This window comes from Phocoena phocoena, chromosome 16, assembly GCF_963924675.1.
Source record: "Phocoena phocoena chromosome 16, mPhoPho1.1, whole genome shotgun sequence".
NCBI classification, from domain to species: domain Eukaryota; kingdom Metazoa; phylum Chordata; class Mammalia; order Artiodactyla; family Phocoenidae; genus Phocoena; species Phocoena phocoena.
In genome coordinates this window covers 63,242,675-63,262,012 of record NC_089234.1, presented here as the reverse complement: position 1 = coordinate 63,262,012, position 19,338 = coordinate 63,242,675, and the positions used below count along the sequence as shown (strand labels likewise).

General features: G+C 40.2%; 1 protein-coding gene across 1 annotated transcript in view; it reads left to right on the top strand.

The window, feature by feature from the left end:
- Window positions 1-3,250: 3,250 nt before the first annotated feature.
- KIFBP (kinesin family binding protein) overlaps window positions 3,251-19,338 on the top strand; it is a 38,368-nt gene continuing 22,280 nt past the window's right edge. Inside the window, exons 1-2 of the mRNA XM_065894582.1 lie at window positions 3,251-3,723; window positions 10,398-10,496. Of these exons, the coding sequence (XP_065750654.1) occupies window positions 3,298-3,723; window positions 10,398-10,496 (525 nt within the window). The 5' untranslated portion in view covers window positions 3,251-3,297. The remainder of the gene's footprint in view (window positions 3,724-10,397; window positions 10,497-19,338) is intronic.

Below are 19,338 nucleotides of genomic sequence, written 5' to 3'. Positions count from 1 at the left end.
CCGCATGCCGCAACTGCTGAAGCCTGCACACCTAGAGCCTGTGCTCCGCAACAAGAGGAGCCACCGCAATGAAGAGTAGCCCCTGCTCACCGCAACCGGAGAAAGCCCGTGCGCAGCAACGAAGACCCAATGCAGCCAAAAATAAAAAATAAATTTATTTTTAAAAAATTAAAAAAGATAAGTACATATATAGTTTTTTGGGTTTTTTTTTTTGATGTGGACCATTTTTTAAAGTCTTCATTGAACTTGTTACAACATTGCCTCTGTTCCATGTTTTTGGTTTTTTGGCACAGTGGCATGTGGGATCCCAGGTCCCTGACCAGGGATCAAACCCACACCCCCTGCATTGGAAGGCAGAGTCCCAACCACTGGACTGCCAGGGAAGTCCCCATTTGTTCTGTAGGTTCTGCCACATTCTGAATTTTGCTGAGACATCTCCATCTGTCACTTTACAAGCTCCTTGTCCCCCTGCATCTAACGTAATAGATAATTAGATCGAGAAGTGTACCCAGTGTCCAGTTGTCCCTCTGTCTTTTGATGTTAACAGCAAGAGGTGATCATTGCCTAAATGTCAGGTCACTGTGTTAACGGTGACCTGTACTCTGTGCCATTCATTGGACAATTTCCACAGGGACTGTTCCCCAAATGGCAGGCAGAACTCTCCCATCTTGAGTTTCCTAGTCCTGTGTCTTTGTGTTTCTCAGGTGTGTCTGTCTAAGGATTTATCCTTACATTTATAAAAAATCTTTATTTTAATTTTCGTCTGGGCTATTTTAGTTTTCATCTGGGCATTCTTCCAGCTAGGTCTTTTGAGGTCAGCACTGTGTATCACAGTGGTTTATTGAGCTCCTACTACAAGACAGTATTGCATAATGATTAAAGGTGTGGGCTGTGGAGCAAAACTGCCTATTTATTGTATGTGACCTTTGATAAATTATTAATCTCTCTAGACTTCAATTCCTAATCTGCAGAATGGGAATAATAATAGTATTTCACAGAGTTCTGAGGATTAGATGATTTAAATATAGAATGTTAACTGGTTCATAGTAATGATAGACCATTATTAATCATGTGCCAACCACTTTCCTAGTCACACATATATACTGAGCACCTACTATGACTTTTTTTTTACACTACTGATTTTTTAAAATAAATTTAATTTATTTTTGGCTGCATTGGGTCTTTGTTGCTGCGCGCAGGCTTCCTCTAGTTGCAGCGAGCAGGGGCTACTCTTCATTGCGGTGCGTGGGCTTCTCATTGAGATGGCTTCTCTTGTGGCAGACCACGGGCTCAGTAGTTGTGGGAAGATCTCACATGCTGCAGAGCAGCTAAGCCCATGTGCCACAACTACTGAAGCCTGCGCACCTACGGCCTGTGCTCCGCAGCAAGAGAAGCCACTGCAATGAGAAGCCCGCGCACTGCAACGAAGAGTAGCCCCTGCTCGCTGCAACTAGAGGAAGCCTGCGCGCAGCAACAAAGACCCAATGCAGCCAAAAATAATAAAATTAAAAAAGCAACCTTGCCTCACCTGCTAACGTTCCTTATCTCCTCCTTTGTTTCCATAACACTTAACCATCTGACATTATAGTTTATTTAATGTCTTTCCCTATACTAGGGCAGAAAGTTTTTTAGTTGCTGAATTTCCAGATCCTAGAACAGTGCCAGGCAAATAACAGGCATTTTAAATATTTATTGAATGAACGAATTAGTCATTTGAAGTGTTGTGGGAAATGCTCTGATAGGAAGCCACGCTGGCAGCAAGAGTACCTGTTAAAAGTAATTCAGAAGATGATGGTCTAAGTCACTGGAGATGAAAAGTAGACCAATGTAAGAGCTTTTTAGAAGGTGGACTGGAGGTGGCTAGTACTGGGTTTTACATTTAAGGATGAGAGAAGAAAGGAGAGTGAGTGTACGAAATCATCAGCTTGGTGTATGGTGGTGTCACTCACTGAGATGCAGAACTTAAGAGCAAATTTTGGTGTGGGAGGGAAGGGGTATGTGAAGAGGAAACTGATTAGTTCCAATTTGAACATACTGATATACAGGAGTCAGTGGGACATTCAGGAGCAGTTGTTCCAGTTGAGAGATGAATATTACATTCTGGAGCTCCAGAGTGCCATCTGGCCTGGAGACCCAAGTTTTGGAAGTGAGCAGCCCATGTAATGAAAGTCTTGGAAGTGGGTAAGATCTCCCCGGGACAGAATTTAGGAAAGAATCCTGAGGAGCACTAACATTTATAAAGGACAGATGTTTAATTTCATTTATTCCTAATAATTATTCTGTAGAGATAAGTAATATTATCATTTATGTTTTACTTGAGAAACCTGAAGCTTAGAAAATTAGAAGCTAATCAGTTTGAAGCAGATCTGAGATTCAAACTTTGTGTCTATGAGCCTCCAAAATCAGTGCTCCTTTGTGTATCTCAAAGCATTTTATATACCCAGCTCTTGAGAGCAAACCTTCTCCGGCCTGGCCCCCGCCCCTCGTATTTGACGATAATTTTGGAAAGTTATGTAATGGACAAAGCCTTGCTTGAAGTGTCTTGTCACAGCTCTGGCACTTAACTCTTGTATTACTTTGAGATGTTGTACATATCCCTACAACCTGTATTTCAGGGTTGAAGTGAAAATACTTTTCGATCACTCAGTGCTTTTTACATTCATAGAGGCTATGTATTTTTTTTTTTTTTTTGCCCGCGCCATGTGGCATGCGGCATGTGGGATGTGGGATCTTAGTCCCCTGACCAGGGATCAAACCCGTGTTCCCTGCCTTGGGAGCGCGGAGTCTTTTCCTCTGGACCACCAGGGAAGTCCCGAAGCTATGCATTAATAACAATACACGGATCCTTGTTACATTTTTATCCAGTGATGGGCTGGGTTATATACTGTCAAAAGGTTTCTGCCTTTCAGCTTATATCAATTAACGAGAGTACTTAACCAGCTATGTTTGTAAACAATATTTCCTTGTGATCTGCTGAAGTCAATCGATATTTTTAAGCATCTACAACTTCACCGGGTCAACAAGAGAGAGACTCACCACCGCAGAGGGCGGGGCTGGAGGTGGGACTATCGCCAGGACAGGTTCCTTTCCATGACAACGGTTGCTATGGTGACTGCTGCGCCTTCCCATTGGTCACTGCCAAGCATATTGCCTTGCCCCTGGCGGACGTCATTGGATAGCGTTCCGCAGTGCGCAGGCGTAGGGCTGTCGGGGGCCGTAGGTGAAGTGTCGCAAAGCAGAAGGAAGGCGGGAGTCCTGTTTGCAAACATTGAGGAAACCGAGGCTGTGGAGGACGCTATGGCGGATGCTCCGTGGGCCGAGATTCGTGAGAAATTCCAGGCTGCGCTAGCCTTGTCTCGGGTAGAATTGCATAAAAACCCGGAAAAGGAACCGTACAAATCCAAATACAGCGCCCGGGCGCTGCTGGAAGAGGTCAAGGCTCTGTTGGGCCCTGCGCCTGAAGACGAGGATGAGCGACCTCAGGCCGATGACAGCTTGGGCGCAGGGGACCACGCCTTGGGACTGCCGGCTGAATTGGTGGAGGCCGAGGGGCCCGTCGCCCAGGGGGCAGTGAGGCGGGCGGTTATTGAGTTCCATCTCGGGGTGAACCACATCGACACGGAGGAGCTGTCGGCGGGGGAGGAGCATCTGGTGAAATGCCTGAGGCTACTGCGCAAGTACCGACTGTCGCACGACTGCGTTTCACTCTACATCCAGGCTCAGGTGAGAGCGAGCCCGGCCCTGGTGTTGGCTGGAGGCCAGTGGGTGGCGAGGGGCCCCAACTCTTGCCGAGACCAAAGGCAAACGTATAAGACACGATTTGTCCCCACGTGTTCGCACTTTTGTGATAAGCGGCTTCCAAACTCCCTCTCCACCCTCTTCGCACACTCCACCAGCATTACTTAATTGCTTTGCGTAGTCGTGGTCAACGCGTTGGTTTCCCGAGACCCTCCAACTCTCCACCATTCCAAATCCTGTTCATTCTGTTAAGAAAAATCCAAGGTAATTTACTTCTTAATTTAAGGTCTCAAGGAAATTGTAAAGAATGACCAGAGTACATTCTTAATTTGAAACAAAGTATCTAAAATCTTACGTTTCTGTTCTTGCCATAGTCATTCGTTTGCTTCCCAGGGAATTCCTGCCTGTTCTTCAAAACCGATCTCAAGACTCACCTCATACTTATATATAACTTTCTTTGGATCATTTTGTTCTGAACTGACCTCTTCCTCCTACCTCTGAATTCTTAAAATACTTGTTTTCTATTTATATGGTGCTTGGTTTATTAAGAAATAAGTCTGACATTGTGGTCAGGAACATAACAGTTCAGAATACAAATATGTATGAACTTTTTTTTTAAGTTATTTATGTATATTTAATTTATTTACTTATTTATTTTTTGGCTGCGTTGGATGTTTGTTGCTATGCGCGGACTTTCTCCAGTTGCAGAAAGTGGGGGCTACGCTTCACTACGGTGCACGGGCTTCTCAATGCGGTGGCTTCTCTTGTGGAGCACCGGCTCTGTAGTTGTGGCACTCAGGCTCAGTAGTTGTGGCTCACGGCCTCTAGAGCGCAGGCCCAGTAGTTATGGCTTACGGGCTTAGCTGCTCTGCAGCATGTGGGATCTTCCTGGACCAGAGCTCGAACCCGTGTCCCCTGCATTGGCAGGTGGATTCTTAACCACTGTGCCACCAGGGAAGCCCTTGTATGAACTTCTTGTGTCAGGTACTTTGCTTAAGTAAGCTCACAAACCCTTACATTCAGTAGTTCAAGTTCCTAGTATATGTGATCCAGGGAACATTTACCACAATTGATCTTATGGTGAGTAGGTCTCAAAGAAAAACCTCAGAATTAAAAAGGAAATTGTATAGGTTATATTCTGTTATCATGGCCCAATTAAATGAAAAGCTACATATAACAGGAACTATATCTCTTTTTGCTCACTATTTGTAATCTCAGTCCCTGGCACATAATAGGCCCATTCTAAATATTTGTTGAGTGGATGAATGATCTAATGAAATCCATAAGATATTGAATTCAAACAAAATCTCAGTTATTTGAAATTTTCTTCAACCATTTGGCTGCCTAAAATCTTAATGAACATTAAAAAGAGTACTTCAATATCTCAAAAATTGAATTAGAAACCTTCCTTAATGTAATATAGGATCTCCAGTATTTGCTGTATTTTATTGATTTTAATATGCATGTTCTTAAATATATTAATATCTCTGAAATCAGGATCCATCTTACAGCTGATTGATTTTGTGTCATAATTTTCTTGGCAATGTTTTCTTGTTGATACATAAAATGTGTCTTAAAACTTGTGACATCGTACGCTCAATGAATTACAGTATTTTGAACAGTCAGCCTTTTCTGAAGGGTGAATTATTAGAGATATTTTTACTAAAACCAGGAACAAAACCTTGATTAGATCTTCTGGCCGTTGCAACAGTATAGAAAGCAAATAAGAATATCAATCTTTAAAAATAAAAATCATCTTTTTTTTTTTTTTTGTGGTACGAGGGCCTCTCGCTGTTGCGGCCTCTCCCGTTGCGGAGCACAGGCTCCAGATGCGCAGGCTCAGCGGCCATGGCTCACGGGCCCAGCCGCTCTGTGGCATGTGGGATCTTCCCGGACCGGGGCACGAACCCGTGTCCCCTGCATCGGCAGGTGGACTCTCAACCACTGCGTCACCAGGGAAGCCCCCAAAATCATCATTTTTATATGTGATCCTTATATACCTAAAACACCTAAAGTCATCAACTGTAAAAGTCTTAGAACTATCAGTCTGATAAAACAGGAGGATATAAGGTAAATATATAATATCAGTAATATTCTATATATAAGCAAAAACTTGTTAAAATATTATTTTTAGAAATTGCATTTACAAAAAGAGTATTGGGGTAATAGAACTGATAATCGTAAAAGGAATGATATACCATGTTCCTAGGTGGCAAGATTAAACATATCATTTTCCTGATGTTCATTTATAGGTCTGATGCAATTCCTGCTGAAATCACAATAGGCTTTCTTTTTTCTTAGAACTGGACAAAATGAATATGTTTATCTGAAAGAATAAAGAAAAGTGAATATAAAAATATGAAAAGAAAAGTAATGCACTGGAACTAGACTGGGAGGTACAACAGTAGTATTTTAATTAGATTGGGCTTATGCTAGTCTGTTTCTGAACTCTACTGTTCAGTTGATCTGTTTATTCCAATGGCATTACCACTCTATAGCATTTTATTACGTTTAATATTTGCTATATATGATGAGAGATTTGACCTCACTACTAATAAAGCAAACTGAAAGAATGAGATAGAAAAATTGTATCACATTGGCAGAGATTATTAAAGATATTGGTTACGTTTATTGTTGGAGAAACTATGAGGAGATGGATACTGCCCATTAGCATTATCGCTAGTGGAAATATAAATTCATAGAACTTTCTGGAGATCAGTAGGTATCAAAACTCTTGAGTCAAGACTTTGACTTAGGGCTTCCCTGGTGTTGCAGTGATTAAGAATCCGCCTGTCAATGCAGGGGACACGGGTTTGAGCCCTGGTCCTTGAAGACCCCACATGCCACGGAGCAGCTAAGCCTGTGTACCACAACTACTGAGCCTGCGCTCTAGAGCCCGTGAGCCACAACTACTGAGCCCACGAGCCGCAACTACTGAAGCCCGTGCTCCTAGAGCCCGTGCTCCACAACGAGAGAAGCCACCACAATGAGAAGCCCACGCACCGCAACAAAGAGTAGACCCCGCTTGCCGCAACTAGAGAAAGCCCATGCACAGCAACGAAGACCCAATGCAGCCAAAAATAAATTAGTAAAAAAAAAAAAAAAAAAGACTTAAAAATTTCACATCAGTATTCTAAAATAATATTGAGACAGGTATGCAAAGGTAGGTTAACATGGATGTTTGTCACAGCATTGTTAGTTTCAAAAAAAGAATAAATTAAACATTAGTGAGATCTATAGTTAAATAAATACTGGTACATCCATACAGAAGAACAATATGCAGCCATTAGAAATAATGATTTATACTTGTTAACCAAAACTATCAATACTAAGAGGAGAGGGAAGACTAAAAGGCATGTTTGGAATTACATAGAGTGATTCCATTTTGGCAAAAGACTACCTGTGTGTGTGTATGTATGTGTAGGAAAAAGTTTGAAAGTATCAGTCCATGGGAATTTGTGATATTCTGACTCTTTTGTCTCAATCTGGTGTCTCCTTCCTGGGAAACTATAGATATACAGGACCTGGACCCACATTAGATTATCAAGGAAGACCTTCCCCAGAAGAAGGGGGCCTTAGGAATGGTTTTTATCTGGTTTTCCTTCTAATTTGTGCTATCAGCAATATACACTTGCATTTCCTGAGTGAAATTTAACTTGACAAATTAGTAGATTATTCTCCCCACTGCCAGGATACATATATATAAGGAGGGCAGTTTTTGTGTGTTTATAGCTTTATTGAGGTACAATTGATGTACAGTAGACTGCACGTATCTAAAGTATACAATTTGATGAACTTTGACATCTTTATATTCTCATGAAACAGTTACTGCAATCAAGGTAATGAACATATCCATCACCACTAAAAGTTTCCTTGTGTCCCTTTGTAATTCCTCTCTCACTCCTTTATTCTCTCTCCCTTCTCCTTGCCCTCCTCCACCACATTTTCTAGAATTTCATAATGGAATCATATGGTGTATACTCTTCTTTTGGTCTGACTTCTTTCAATCCACGTCATTATTTCATTGCTGCATCTGAGATGATTTTTTTTCTTCCTTTTTTAGTCTGTTAATATGGTGAATTACATTGATTGATTTTCCAGTGTTAAACCAACCTTTCTTTCCTGTGATAAACTCCACTTGGAGTTTTTGCCAAGCCAAACGAGTAAAATATTACCCTTTTATATATTGTTGGACTGGATTTGCTAAAATTTTGTTAATATTTTTTGTATCTTTGTTCATGAAGGTTATCAGTCTGTAGTTTTCTTGTTGTGTCTTTGGTTTAGTATGAGATGGGAAGTGTTCTTTCCTCTTTGCTTTTCTTGATGAATTTGTGTAGAGTTGGTATTATTTTTTCCTTACATTTTTGGTAGAAGTCACCAGTAGTACTTTTTTTAGCAGTTTTTGTTTTATATTTATTTTTTTTCCTTACCTATTCTGTTATCCCAAGGGCAAGAACATGATGTTGCTTTGTGAATGATACAGTACTTTCTGATGTATTATGGGATTTATATTGTAAAAATAATTCATGTAGAATGTCAAAAGCAGTCACCTATGTGGAGTAAACACTGAAAAAAACATTAACACTATTAATTTTGAAAAATCAAATCAGTTCTAGATCCCTTGCATGGTCCTTAACTTCAGGACCTCAATAGGTTATGGTTAAAAAAAGCCTTTAGTCGTTTGTAGACACACTCTAGGGTCTCTACTTGATTTAAGATTTATCACACACCAGAGTTGTTGCTTTCTGTGGCACAGCCTACCCTGGATCTAGCAGCCTAAATGCATCACCATCCCGTCAAAATAGAGTAAATGTGGCTAACCAGTTCCTGGTAGTGAGTGTGTCACTAATCTGTCTAGGCTAGGTACAGTCTGCTGGGGTTGTGCTGGTGTCATGGCCAAATGGAGTATCTCAAGGACTGTTGTCAGAGGAAAAATAAGCTGACCTAGGGAGTGAGAAAAGGTGACTTGTGGATTCATTTCTAAATTCAAGAAATGAATATTAAGGGAGATTATATTCTCTGAGGCTAGGTGGGCAGAATAATCGGTAAATTAGTAGTGGGCCAGAGCCCTTTAAGCTTCCCCAGGGTACCGCAAAGGATTGCATAAGTAATATAGAGGAGAGAACTGCCCAATCTCAGTAATTTATCACTATGACCTACCTGCAGTCCTAGACACTGAGAACTGATCAAGTCACTTAAAAAAAAATTATAGAATAGGTATATTACATGAAGCCATGAGACCAGAGGTCTGTGTTTCAGGGCAGTGATCATGTCACCTTTAAACTGTAGGGTTTCTAAACATGTTTTTTTGTGTCATGTACCCCTTTTGCAATCTACTGAAGCCTGTATTTCATGAAACAGAATAATGATTTTAAATGTATAAAATAAAATGTAGGGGTTATAAAAGAAACCAATAACATAGAAGTTACTAAAATATTTTTTAAAACAAATGTATGATATAGTGATACATGAGCTTCCTTATTAACACATTAAATAACATCTGTGTCTAATAACTTCCATAATTTTAAAGTACTAATGAATATAAATGGTATTTTGAGATGTCTGCAAGCTGTAATATGAAGATTTTTTTCACTTCTGTAGGCCACAGAAATCCCAGGTACTGTAATACTGTTTCGTAGGACATAGTGAAAATAAGTTTGTAATAGTTCTCCATCTACATTCATAGACTCTGAATTCTCTTCATGGGTAACTTGTGGGTCCTTGGGCCCAGGTTAAGAATTTGCTTTAAAAACTTTGTTTTCCTTATTCTGTTCCCTTCCCTAGGGAGGTAAGCAAAAGATGTTGGAAGCCCAGCCTCAGAGGTATCCCTGTGCCTGAAAGCCTGTCACAAGCGTTGGGAGGCAGAGTAACCCGTCTAAAGGGGAGCTAGTCTTGAATCCTGACCATGTAAACAGGCCTGATTTTCCCTATACAGAGTCTGATGAAAAGAGTCCTGTGGCAGGGGAAAAACTGGCTTAGTTTTAAAAATGTAACATTGTACCCCTAAATGTAGCAGATTGAAACAACAAACTTTTATTATAACAGGAATCCAGGCATGGCTTAGCTAGTTGCTTCTGGCTCAAGGTCTCTCATCAGATTGTTGGCCTGCTTGGGGCTGCACTTGAAGGCTCAGCTTGGGGAGAACCTGCTTACAAGCTCACTCACGTGGTTGTTGGCAGGATTCAGTTTCTTACAGGTTGTTGGTCTGAGGGGCCTCGATTCCTTGCTGGCTGTTGACCTCCCAGACCATGTGAGTCTATCCATAGGGTTGTTCAGAATATGGCATTTGGCTTCCCTCAGAGAGTACAAGCAAGAGGGAGCACCCAAAATGGAACCACAGTGGTTTGTAACCTGATGTTGGAAGAGACCCTCTATCACTTTTGCCATATTCTATTTGTTAGAAGCAAGTCACTAAATCCAGCCCAGACTTAAGGGGAAGAGATTATACAGGGCATGAGCACCAGGAGGCAGGAATCACCAGGGAATCCATCTTAGTGGCTGCCTCCCACGACGTAAGGACAGTAGTATTATGAATAATTAATTCATGGTTAATCAGACTGTGGTATTGATACTATCTGATAGGTAAGTATTGACTTTGAAACTATGAAAACTACTTCATTGGAAGATTTATATTGTCATTATTTGTCTTTATTTTCCAGAATAACCTGGGTATCTTGTGGTCTGAAAGAGAAGAAATTGAAACTGCACAAGCTTATCTAGAATCATCAGAAGCTCTATATAATCAGTATATGAAAGAGGTATGTTGCATGTCAGATAAATTTTAATCTTTTTTTTAAAAAAATATTTGTTTGACTGCACTGGGTCTTAGTTGTGGCACGTGGGATCTTCATTGCAGTGTGCAGGAACTTCTGGTTGCGGCGTGTGGGATCTAGTTCCCTGACCAGGGATCGAACCTGGGCCCCCTGCATTGGGAGCCTGTAGTCTTAACTGCTGGACCACCAGGGAAGTCCCTAAATTTTAATCTTTGATTGAAACTAGTCAAGAATTGACATTCCTCACTCATAATATTGGAATATGACTTTTCAGTATACTTTGGGACCTCTCTATAGAGCTGTCTAGGTGGTCATCTAATAGCTGAAATTATTTTATATTAAAAACTTCAGAGTTCTTAAAAATAACCCTTGGATAAGGTCTAATGGCAGCCTTAATCCAAATATTGTGTAAGAAATATTAATAATTAATAATTGTGTAAGAAATATTATTCTGATATCCTAAAATACTGATATTTGCATGTTTTCATCTATAATCTAAAATTTCTGTTTTGATTTCCACTGAGGATAGCAGTGTTTAAAGGAAGGCAAACAACTACCTAAGCAAAATATCTGAAATATTGGAGGCACTGGTTCTCAAATTTCAGCATGCATCAGAATCACCTGGAGGACTTGTTAACACACAATGCTCATCCCCAGACTCTGATTCAGTAGGTCTGGGTTGGGACTTGAGAATTTGCATTTTTAACAAGGTGCTAGGTGCTGCTGCTAGTTTGAGTACTGCACTTTGAGAACCACTGCTTCAGGGCAGTGATTTTCAATAACTTTTTTTTTTTTTTTAACTGTAAAACCCTTCTGAAATACAGTATGTAAAAACTGATTGAGGTACTCTGGTTAAACAGATCAGAAGAACCCTGAGCCCAATCCACTACAGATACCTTCTTCCCTCCCCATTGTGGTAGTACAAAAGAGATGCTGTAGAACTTCTAGGGCTCTGGAGAGCCTAAATTGAAAACTTTTACTTTAGAGGGTCACGGTCCTACAAAGGTGAACTTTGTAACACCACTGTGTTACCGTTCATTTCCTTAGTAAATTTTACCTACCACTTGTCAATCTGGAGGAGGCTATACTTGTTTGGGGGCAAGGAGGTAGATAGGAAATCTCTGTACCTTCCACTCAGCTCTGCTGTGAACCTAACACTGCTCTAAAAAGTGAAGTCTATTAAAAAAAAACGTGGCAGTCTTCTAAAATTAAAATGGATTTAGTTAATTTTGTTTTGAGGCTATGTGTAGCACTTCTTTCTTTTTTTTTAATATTTATTTTTGGCGCTTTGGGTCTTCGTTGCTGCATGTGGGCTTTCTCTAGTTGTGATGAGTGGGGTCTACTCTTCGTTGCAGCGCGCAGGCTTCTCATTGCAGTGGCTTCTCTTGTTGCGGAGCATGGGCTCTAAGCACGCAGGCTTCAGTGGTTGTGGCACACAGACTTCAGTGGTTGTGGCACACAGGCTTCAGTAGTTGTGGCTCACGGGCTCTAGAGCGCAGGCTCAGTAGTTGTGGCACACGGGCTTAGTTGCTCCACGGCATGTGGGATCTTCCCAGACCAGGGCTAGAACCTGTGTCTCCGGCATTGGTAGGCGGATTCTTAACCACTGCGCCACCAGGGAAGTCCCAAGCACTTCTTTAAATAACCAGATATTTTGAGGTTTTTCAAGTCCAGGGTTAAGAATCAATGTCTTATCAAGTTCACCAGTGATTTATACTTTGCCAAATTTAGTGGTAAATTCTTAGTCCTTATCTTATTTGACCTATCAGTAGCATTTGGCATAGTTGATCAATCTAGCCTCTGGCTCAGTTGATTAGTCTCTCTTCCTTGACATACTTTTTAAATTTAGCTTCTGCTTGTCTGTTTTTCCTTCTTTTCAGTCCTTGTTGCATCCTCCTTATATCCCCAACCTCTGAACAGTGGGGTACCCAGAGTTCAGTGTTTGGATGTCTTCTCTTTCCATCTGCATTCATTCCCTTGTTCTAAATATCATCTCTGTGCTGATGACTCCCAAATTATATCCCCAGTCTGTACCTCTCTAATTCCAGACTTGTCTGTCCAACTGCTGATTTGGCACTTGTACTTTTTATGGAGTAGGTATCTCTAAAACTACTAACACTGAGTTTCTGATAGCCTTCCTCTCCCTACCTTGCTTGCTATAAACACCAGCTTCTTTCTTCAGTTGTTGAGGCCTAAAACCTTGGAGATGCCTCTTCTCCTCACACTATCTAATACGTCAGCAAATTCTGTTGGCTTTACTTTTAAATTCTGTCTAGAATCAGACCACTGCTGTTACCATCATCTCTTGTTGTAGTCTCCTAGTTGGTCTTCCTGCTGTCATACCCCCTTCAGTTCAAAGGTAAATCAGACCACATCACTCCTTTCCTCAAAATTTTCAATGGTTTTCCCATCTTACTCAGACTCCAAAGACCCTTGAAGACCAGCAAGTTCATTTTCTGATCTGGCTACCATTATTTCTCTGATTTCATCTACTATTCTCCCCTGTCTTGTTCTGTTTCAGCTATACTGGCCATCTTGTTCTAAAACACAGCAGACAAGCTCCCAATTCAGGGCCTTTGCCCTTCTCTGTTTCCTCTGCTAATGCCACTCTTCCCCTAGATATCTACCTGGGTCACTCCCTCATTTCTTTCAGATTTTTTTAAAAATAAATTTATTTATTTTATTTGTTTATTTTTGGCTGTGTTGGGTCGTCATTGCTGCGCGTGTGGGCTTTCTCTAGTTGCGGAGAGCGGGGGCTACTCTTCGTTGAGGTGCACACGGGCTTCAGTAGATGTGTTCACAGGCTCTAGAGCGCAGGCGCATGGGCTTAGTTGCTCCGCGGCGTGTGGGATCTTTCCGGACCAGGGCTCGAACCCATGTCCCCTGCATTGGCAGGCGGATTCTTAACCACTGCACCACCAGGGAAGCCCCATTTCTTTTAGATCTTGACTCAGACATCTCCCATCTAGTGAGAACTCGTTGGCCACTCATCTGACACTGTAGACCACCCCTCCGCAGCACTTCCTATCCTATCCCCCTTTCCTGCTGTTTTTGCTTTGCACTTATCACTAACATATTCATTTTAATGATTTATTTATCACCCATCTTCAGTACTGGAAAGATAAGCTCCAGGACAACAAGGATATTTTTACTATTATATTCACTGCAGCATCTACAACAGTATTTATTTCTTGATAACAAATGATATTCTGCCTTGTTCAGCCAGATCAACCAAAAAAAGAACAGTGTTACTGCCGTGTGAATGCTTGAATGAATTTAATGGAGGGTTTCAGTTTTAAAATATGTAAGATAGTTTTCAGTGGGAGAAGTTTAATTGCTTATATGGTTTTCTACTTGTTTGGTATCAGTCAATAATTAATAATTCTGAATAAAAATATTTTTAATATTTCATAAATTATTGACCTAATGGTGGTAGAAGTTAGAATGTCATTTTTAAAAATCTGTAGATACAAAATGTAGTTCTAGATAAAGGAGAGATCTAAACAGAGTGGAGAATCACTGAATTTGAAGATAGGAAACCTGGGATTTCTAGTTTGACTTTGGTTGTAATGAACTGACTTGGGAGAATTCAAATTTTCTGTGCCACCTATTCCTCATTAGTAAGATGGGGATACCCCTCCTGTCTCAACAATACAGAAGTGTTACGGGGATCAGATAATAAAGTAGTTAATGCAGAGTCACTAAAAATACACTATCTAATAATTGCAGAATGGTTAAATAAATTATGATATTCTTAGCAAGGGAATGTGATATAACCATTAAAATGATAAATATTTAGATCAATACATGGAAAAGGGGTATAATATGTACACCTTGATTACAACTATATTAACATTGCAGGTAAGGCCCTGCAAAGATGAACTAGATATAAAAACTAACATTTTAGTTTCATAAAACTAACATTTTAGTTTTAGAAGATGTAACTAATAAAAACTAGTATTTATTGAGTGCTTAAGCAGGCTACATTTTATTCTCACAACAATACTATGAAAGAGGTACTGTTATTCTCATTTATAGGTAAGGAGTTTGTGATTCAGTGAGGTTAGCATATACTATGTGACACAATCAGAATTTAAATATGGTTCATCTAACCCCAAACTTTGGTTCTTTCTACTCTACCATGCTACCTTCCAAGGTAATATTATAGTTAAATAGTTAGTGTATTAAAGGGATTCTTTTTCTCCATAAAATTGCTCAAATATAGAATAATAAAAAAGAAAATGTAGTTGTGAAGAGTTATTTATTAGTAGGTTTTGGGTGGTGGGGTGGTAAAGAGACACAATCTTATAAGCCAGAGGGATTTTAAACATTGATTCATTCATTTATTTTCAGATTTGAGATATACTTGATGTATATACTACTGTGTACATTTAAGATGTACAATGTGATGATTTGATTCACAGATACATTGCAAATGATTACCATAACAGGGTCAGTTAACACCTCCATCACCTCACATAATTACCTTTTTTTTTGTTTTTGTGATGAGAATATTTAAGATTTACTATCTTAGCAACTTTTGAGTATACAGTACAGTATTTTTTTTTTTTAAGATTTATTTATTTATTTTTGGCTGCATCGGATCTTAGTTGCGGCACACGGGATCTTTGTTGAGGCATGCGGGATTTTTCATTGCGGTGCACGGGCTTCTCTCTAGTTGTGGCTTGTGGGTTTTCTCTTCTCTAGTTGTGGCATGCGGGCTCCAGGGCGCGTGGGCTCTGTAGTTGTGGCATGCAGGCTCTCTAGTTGAGGTGCACGAGCTCAGTAGTTGTGGCGTGTGGGCTTAGTTGTTCTGCGGCATGTGGGATCTTAGTTCTCTGACCAGGGATCAGACCCGTGTCCCCTGCATTGGAAGGCAGATTCTTTACCACTGGACCACCAATGAAGTCCCTACAATACAGAAGTATTAACTATAGTTAACATGGTGTACAATTAGATCCCCAGAACTTATTAATCTTATAACTGGAAGTTTGTACCCTTTGCCAAACATTTCCCCATTTCCCCCATCACCTCAGCCCCTGGCAACCACCGTTCTACTCTCTGTTTCTAGTTCACCTTTTTTTTTTTAAGATTCCACGTACAAATGATACCATGCAGTATTTGGAAGATGACCATTTTAAAAGCATTTGGCACACATTATAAAATTGCTTTCCAAAAAGACTACTAATGTATCCTTACTCCACTGGTGTATGAGAATTCTCATCTCCTTCACAACTTTTCCTTATATAGCTTTAAAAAAAATCTTTGCTAATATAGGCAAAATGGTCTCATTTTAACTCAAATTTCTTTGATTAAAGAGATTAATTTAAAAAATTTATTTTCTGTTTGTATTTTCTCTTTTGAAAGTGTTCATGGTTTTTTACATTTATTTACTCGTTTGTGTTTTCTTGCTAATTTTTTGCTCTTTTATGTTAAATCTTTTAAAATTGAGTTATAATTGGCATATGACATTATATTAGTTTAAGGTGTACAACATAATGATTCAAAATATGTATATATTATGAAATGATCACCACAGTAAGTCTTATTAATATTCATCACCACACATATTTACAGTTTTTTCTTGTGAGAACTTTTAAAAGCCACTCTCTTAGCAACTTTCAGATATACAATACAGAATTAAAAAAAAAATTTTATTGGAGTATAGTTGATTTACAGTGCTATATTAGTTTCAGGTGTACAGCAAAGTGAATCAGTTATACATATGCATATATACACTCTTTTTTAGATTGTTTTCCCATAAGGGCCATTGCAGAGTATTGAGTAGAGTTCCCTGTGCTGTACAGTAGGTCCTTATTCGTTATCTATTTTATATATAGTAGTGTGTATATGTCAATCCCAATCTTCCAATTTATCCCTTCCCCCCACTTACCCCCTGGTAACCATAAGTTTGTTTTCTGCACCTGCAACTCTGTTTCTGTTTTGTAGATAAGTACATTTGTACCTTTTTTTGTTGTTTTTTGGCCGTGCCCCACGGCATGCAGGATCTTAGTTCCTTGACCAGGGATTGAACCCATACCCACTGCAGTGGAAATGGTAGAGTCTTAACCACTGGACCCATTGCGTGCAGGATCTTAGTTCCTTGACCAGGGATTGAACCTGTGCCCACTTCAGTGGAAACGGTAGAGTCTTAACCACTGGACCACCAGAGAAGTCCTTGTACCCTTTTCTTAGATTCCACATATAAACAATATCATATAATATTTGTCTTTCTCTGTCTGACTTACTTCACTCATTATGACAATCTCTAGGTCCATCGATGTTGATGCAAGTGGCATTATTTCGCTCCTTTTTATGGCTAATATTCCATTGTATATATGTACCACATCTTTATCCATTCATCTGTCGATGGACATTTAGGTTGGTTCCATATCCTGGCTATTGTAAATAGTGCTGCAGTGAACACTGGGGTGCATGTATCTTTTCCAGTTTTGCTTTTCTCTGGATATGTGCCCAGGAGTGGATTGCTGGATCATATAGAATTATTAACTATAGTCACCATGCTATACATTATATCCCCAGGCCTTATTTATTTTATAACTGGAAGTTTGTATCTTTTGACTGCCTTCATTTGCCCTTTCTGACCACCCCCCCAACCTTTTGCTTCTAGAAACCACAAGTCTAATCTGTTCTATGTATCTGTGAGGTTGGTTGGTTGAAGATCCCACACGTGAGATCACTGGTAGTATTTGTCTTTCCTTGTCTGACTTACTTCACTTTGCATAACATCCTCAAGTTCTATCCATGTTGCAAGTGGCAAGATTTCCTTCTTTTTTTTTTTTTTTTTTTTTTTTTGCTGTACACGGGTCTCTCACTGCTGATGTGGCTTCTCCCGTTGTGGAGCACAGGCTCTGGACGCGCAGGCTCAGAGGCCATGGCTCACGGGCCTAGCTGCTCCGCGGGATGTGGGATCTTCCCGGACCGGGGCACGAACCTGTGTCCCCTGCATCGGCAGGCGGACTCTCAACCACTGTGCCACCAGGGAAGCCCTCTTCTTCTTTATTTTAATGGCTGAATGATACTCCATTGTGTGTGTGTATACACATTTTCTTTATCCATTCATCCATTGATAGACACTAAGTTGTTTCCATGTTTGGCTATTGTAAATGTTGCAGTGAACATGGGGTGCAGATAACTTTTCAAGTTAGTGTTTTTGTTTCCCTTGGATAAATAAACAGAAGTGGAATTGCTGGATCACATGGTAGTTCTATTTTTAATCTTTTTTTTGCGGTATGCGGGCCTCTCACTGTTGTGGCCTCTCCCGTTGCGGAGCACAGGCTCCGGACACGCAGGCTCAGCGACCATGGCTCACGGGCCCAGCCGCTTCACGGCGTGTGGGATCTTCCCGGACCGGGGCACTAACCGTGTCCCCTGCATCGGCAGGTGGACTCTCAACCACTGCGCCACTAGGAAAGCCCTATTTTTAATTTTTTGAGGAACCTCCAGTTGTTTTCTATAGTGGTGACACCAATTTGCATTCCAACCAACAGTACAGCAGGGTTCTCTTTTCTCCACATCCTTGTCAACACTTGTTATTTCTTGTGTTTTTAATAATAGCCATTCTAACAGGTATGAGATAATATTTCATTGTGGTTTTGATTTGCATTTCCCTGATGATTAGTGATGTTGAGTGCGCTTTCATGTGTGTGTTGGCCATCTGTATTTCTCCTTTGGAAAAATTCAGATCTTTTGCCCATGTGCTAATCAGATTTTTTTTTTTTTTTTTTTGGCTATTGAGTTGAATGAGTTCTTTATATATTTTGGATATTAACCCCTTATTGCATATATGATTTGCACATATTTTCTTCCATTTGATAGGTTGCCTTTTCATTTTGTTGATGGTCTCCTTTGCTGTGCAGAAGTTTTTTTTTAAATGTTTGATGTATTCCCACTTATTGATACTTTATTTATTTAACAAACATTTACAGTAGCACTTGTGGACACTGTTATAGGTGATTTACAAATTTTAACTCATTTAATTCTCACGACAACTTAAGAAGTAGATTGTTTTTCTTTTCCTGTATGCGGGCCTCTCACTGTTGTGGCCTCTCCCGTTGCGGAGCACAGGCTCTGGACGCACAGGCTCAATGGCCATGGCTCACAGGCCCAGCCGCTCCGTGGCATGTGGGATCCTCCCAGACCGGGGCACGAACCCGTGTCACCTGCATTGGCAGGCGGACTCTTAACCACTGCGCCACCAGGGAAGCCCAAGAGGTAGATATTTTTATTATTTTATAGATGAGGGAACAGATGCACAAGAGATTACATGACTTGCCGAAGTCCACACACCAGTAAGTGGCAAAGCTGGGGTTACAACCTATTGTTAACGTGGTCTGACTCCACACCACACACTTTTAACCACTATATCCTACTGCCTCCCTTAGTAGTTGGACTTAGTCTAAAACACAAGTATGAAGTGCTCCTTTAAGAACTGTGTAGTGTAGCGAGGACTCCATATCTGTACCAAAATAATGATGGCAGATAAAAGAAATGTGCTGTGAGCAGAGTGCATAGACGAAGCGTTCCTATTGGCTTTGTCAGTTTAATTCACTAGACATTTATTTTTACTTTGTGCCAGGTACTATGCATAATGCAGGGGAATCAAATATGAATAAAATATGGTCCTGACGCATGACAAGCTTTCCTTGGAGGAGAAAGATTGGAGCAAATCAACATGTTAATTACACCCACAAGAAATTTTAAAATGTACTTTTAGGTTTTTTTTTTTTTTTTTGGTTGCGTTGGGTCTTTCTCTAGTTGATGTATACGGGCTTTCTTTAGTTGCGATGAGCAGGGGCTATTCTTT